The 4,919-nt window shown below is 51.7% G+C and overlaps 1 protein-coding gene across 2 annotated transcripts; it reads left to right on the top strand.

Moving 5' to 3' along the window:
- Nucleotides 1–418: 418 nt before the first annotated feature.
- Nucleotides 419–4,609, top strand: CLPS (colipase). 2 transcript variants are annotated; one of them, XM_038749803.1, is made up of 3 exons: nt 419–508; nt 4,100–4,222; nt 4,478–4,609. In XM_038749803.1, exons 1-3 carry the CDS (start codon nt 419–421, stop codon nt 4,607–4,609), a joined length of 345 nt encoding a protein of 114 aa, XP_038605731.1. The 2 variants fall into 2 exon arrangements, with proteins under 2 accessions (XP_038605731.1, XP_038605732.1); XM_038749804.1 differs by lacking the exon at nt 4,100–4,222.
- Nucleotides 4,610–4,919: the final 310 nt, after the last annotated feature.

The raw sequence follows: 4,919 nt of genomic DNA on the forward strand, positions 1-4,919 counted from the left end.
TTGTCTCTGTATTTACTGAGCACTTACTCTGTGCAGAGCACTGTACTAAGCCCTTGGGAGATCTCGGCCAATACAACAATAAAGGGACACATTCCCTGTCCACAGTGGGTTTACAGTCTAGGATGGGAAATTACAGAGCAGGATTGAAAAGGGACTTGGAGGAGAGCGGGGACAACCAGGAGTGTCGGTCAGGGGCAGGGGGTGGGTGGGAGGCGATTGGGGTTAAGGTGAAGGGACAGAGGGCGGGCAGGGGGCAGAGGGCTGGCTCAGCTGGGAGCACCTGGGCTTTCCTGGAGATAGGAGTCCGGCGAGGGATAGGGGGCCTCCGGTCACGTGTCCGGGGGCAGGGGCATTTATGGGGCTAGGGCCACCCCCTCAGTCCCTGCTCCAGCCTGGCATTGAGGAGAACCCGCTAACAATGAAGGCCTTCCTCCTGCTGCTGCTCCTCTGCCTGGCCCTGGGCCTGGCCACCGCCGCCCCGCAAACCCGCGGCCTCATCACCAACCTGGTGAGACTGACCAAACCCGCAATCCCCAACCTCTCTCCTTTTTCCTTCCCTTTTCCTTCCCTTCCCCTAAGCTTATCTTTCTCCTTCCCTTCCCCTTTCCTTCCCCTCCCCTTTTCTTTCCCCTTTCCTTCCCTTCCCCTTCCCTTTTCTTTCCCCTCCCCTTTCCTTCTCTTCCCCTTCCCTTCCCCATCCTTTTTCCTTCCCTTCCCCTTCCCATCCCGCTCCTGCCCCCCCGGGACCTGATCAACCTGATAAAGGGTTCCCCCCAACTCTTCCCCTCCCCAGAAACCCTAGTGTGGGTCTGTCCCTTCCCCTTCCTTTTTTCCTTTCCTTTTCCTTCCCTTCCCCTAAGCTTTTCTTTCTCCTTCCCTTCCCCTTCCCTTCCCTTCCCCTTCCCCTTTCTTTCCCCTCCTCTTTCCTTCTCTTCCCCTTCCTCATCCTTTTTCCTTCCCTTCCCCTTCCCATCCCGCTCCTGCCCCCCCGCCCCCCGCGGGACCTGATCAACCTGATAAGGGGATCCCCCGCATCCTTCCCCTCCCCAGAAACCCTAGTGTGGGTCTGACCCACCAGGGACTGTCTCTATATGTTGCCAACTTGGACTTCCCAAGCGCTTAGTACAGTGCTCTGCACACAGTAAGCGCTCAATAAATACAATTGATTGATTGATTGATTGGTGAGTTGGCAGAGGGCTGCTCCTTCTCCACACCTGGCTGCTCCAGCCCTCCAAAGTGCCTCTGGGACCCCCAGACTCGCCCAGGGCCGGGGCTGCCCACTGGGGCTTCCTGATGCCCAGAGCTGCCCGCTGGGCCCTCCTAATCAATCAATCAATCAATCAATCGTATTTATTGAGCGCTTACTGTGTGCAGAGCACTGTACTAAGCGCTTGAGTGCCCAGGGGTGTCCACTGTGTGCTCCCAATGCCCAGGGCTGCCAGCTGGGCAGCGGGACACAGGAGCAGGGAAGGCGGGTCAGGCCCTCTGGCAGAGTTGGGACACAGCCGGATCACGGTCTGGACCTCAAGGTCCAGGGAAGAAGGGTGTCCCAACAGTAGGTGGGGAAGGGCTAGACCTAAATTCCTCCCTGGTTCACCCTCATCATTATCTCCATCATCACTGCAAAGCACCCATGGGACCCCCGGGTCGGGAGGCCGGGCACACGGAAGAAGCAGAGTGGCCTTTTGGTCAGAGAACCAGCTTGGGAGTCAAAATACCTGGGTTCTAATCCTGCCTCAGAGTAGCAGCGTGGCTCTGTGGAAAGAGACCGGGCTTTGGAGGCAGAGGTCGTGGGTTCAAATCCCAGCTCCGCCAATTGTCAGCTGTGTGACTTGGGGCAAGTCACTTCACTTCTCTGGGCCTCAGTTACCTCATCTGGAAAATGGGGAGGAAGACTGGGAGCCCCCCGTGGGACAACCTGATCACCTTTGTCCCCAGCGCTTAGAACAGTGCTTTGCACATAGTAAGCCCTTAATAAATGCCATTATTATTATTAGTATCGCCTGCTGCATGACCTTGGGACAATCCCTTCAGTTTTCTATAACTGTTTTCTACGACTCTTAACTCTTCTGTTACCTCCTCTGTAAAATGGGATAAAACACCATTCCCCCCTCCCTAATGATGATGGTATTTGTTAAGTGCTTACTACGTGCCGGGCACTGTACTAAGCGCTGGGGTGGGTACAAGCAAATTGAGCCGGACCCAGTCCCTCCCACGTGGGACTCCCAGTCTCAATCCCCGTTTTACAGATGGGGTAACTGGGGCCCAGAGAAGTGAAGTGACGTGCCCAAGGCCACACAGCAGACAAGTGGTGGAGTCGGGATTAGAACCCATGACCTTGTTTCTCCCAGGCCCGGGCTCTATTCGTTCAATCGTATTTATTGGGCGCTTACTGTGTGCAGAGCACTGTACTAAGCGCTCTATCTACTAAGCCATGCTAGACTGGGAGCCCCAGGTTGGGCAGGGACCGTCAGCTCATAGTGCAATGTATTGCACCTAGTAAACATGTAATATTCGTTGCCAAATTGGACTTCCCAAGCGCTTAGTACAGTGCTCTGCACACAGAAAGCGCTCAATAAATACGATTGATTGATTGATTCAATTGTATTTATTGAGCGCTTACTGTGTGCAGAGCACTGTACTAAATGCTTGGGAAGTCCAAGTTGGCAACATATAGAGATGGTCCCTACCCAACAGCGGACTCACAGTCTAGAAGGGGGAGACAAGACAACAAAACAAAACAAAACATATAAACCAAATAAAATAAATAGAATAAATATGTACAAGCAAAATAAATAAATAAATAGAGTGATAAAGCGCTTGGGAAGTCCAAGTTGGCAACATCTAGAGATGGTCCCTACCCAACAGCGGGCTCACAGTCTAGAAGGGGGAGACAAACAACAAAACAAAACATATAAACCAAATACAATAAATAGAATAAATATGTACAAGTAAAACAAATAAATAAATAGAGTGATAAAGCGCTTGGGAAGTCCAAGTTGGCAACATATAGAGACGGTCCCTACCCAACAGCAGGCTTACAGTCTAGAAGGGGGAGACGAGACAACAAAACAAAACATATAAACCAAATAAAATAAATAGAATAAATATGTACAAGTAAAATAAATAAATAAATAGCGTAATAAAGCGCTTGGGAAGTCCAAGTTGGCAACATCTAGAGATGGTCCCTACCCAACAGTGGGTTCACAGTCTAGAAGGGGGAGGCAAGGCAACAAAACAAAACATATAAACCAAATAAAATAAATAGAATAAATATGTACAAGTAAAATAAGTAAATAAATAGCATGATAAAGCGCTTGGGAAGTACAAGTTGGCAATAATAATAACTGGAATTATTGCAGGGAGGGAGGACTCAGGGCAGGGAGGTCGGGGAGGGGAGGGGGGAGAGATGGGCCCTGACAGGGGCAGAGGAGGCTGACACAGAGGCTGAGGGTACCTGTCCCACATGGGCCTCACAGTCCTAATTTTACTTGTACATATTTATTCCACTAATTTTATTTTGTTAATATGTTTTGTTTTGTTGTCTGTCTCCCCCTCCTAGACTGTGAGCCCGCTGTTGGGTAGGCACCGCCTCTCTATGTTGCCAACTTGGACTTCCCTAATGCTCAGTCCAGTGCTCTGCACACAGTAAGTGCTCAATAAATTCATTCATTCATTCAATCGTATTTACTGAGCACTTACTGTGTGCAGAGCACTGGACTAAGCGCTTGGGAAGTCCAAGCTGGCTACATCTAGAGCCGGTTTCTGCCCAACAGCGGGCTCACAGTCTAGAAGGGGGAGACAGACAACAAAACAAAACATATTAACAAAATAAAATAAATAGAATAGTCAAGATGTACAAGTAAAATAGAGTAATAAATCTGTACATTCATTCAATTGTATTTATTGAGCGCTTACTGTGTGCAAAGCACTGTACTAAGCGCTTGGGAAGTCCAAGTTGGCAACATCTAGAGACGGTCCCTACCCAACAGCGGGCTCACAGTCTAGAAGGGGGAGACAGAGAACAAAACCGAACATATTAACCAAATAAAATAAAATAATGCGATGGAATGAACGAATGAACTCTGGGTCTCTGCAGAAAGACGGGGAGCTGTGTCTGCAGAGCTTTCAGTGCAAGAGTAAGTGCTGCCAGCGGGACGTGGGGCTGAACCTGGCTCGCTGTAGCAAGAAGGCGGCCGAGAACAGCGAATGCTCGCCCAAGGTCAGTGGGAGGGAGGTTGGTGACCCCGGCCTGGGAATCCCTGGGTTTGATGGTCCCTGGCCCCGTGAAGGGACATCAGAGAGGGTGGGGGGAAGCAGGGAGAAGGCCCAGCACCCTGTGGGCCTTCACCCCCAGAGCCCTGTCACCCCCTTCTCCCCAAGGCCAGAGCTCCACTGGCTATTTTGGGGGCACCAGGGTGGTTCAGCGGGCAGCGCCGGCCCCGTCCGGTGACCGGGCTTCCGGTGTGGCCCCTAGACCATCTATGACGTCTACCACAAGTGCCCCTGTGAGCAAGGGCTGACCTGCGAGACGGACTGGACCATCATCGGTGCGATCACCAACACCAACTATGGCATCTGCCTGGACGACAGCCGCTCCAAGCAGTGAGCCGGTCGGCTGGGCCTCGGTGCCCCTCCGCCCCCCTCCTGGTCCCTCCACCAGTCCCCCCCCCCCCCCCCCCCGGAATTAAACTGGGTCTGATCTAGCTACTCCGGCGCTTAGTACAGTGCTCGTCTGTTACGTGACTTGGGGCTAATCAGTTCACTTCTTTGGGTCTCAGTTACCTCATCTGTAAAATGGGGATTGAACTGTGAGCCCCATATGGGACAGGGACTGTGTCGATGTGCTTGTATCCACCCCCACGCTTAGTACAGCGCCTGGCACATAATAAGCACTTAACAAATTCCATTATTATTAT

This window comes from Tachyglossus aculeatus, chromosome 7 (genome assembly GCF_015852505.1).
Source record: "Tachyglossus aculeatus isolate mTacAcu1 chromosome 7, mTacAcu1.pri, whole genome shotgun sequence".
Lineage (NCBI taxonomy): Eukaryota > Metazoa > Chordata > Mammalia > Monotremata > Tachyglossidae > Tachyglossus > Tachyglossus aculeatus.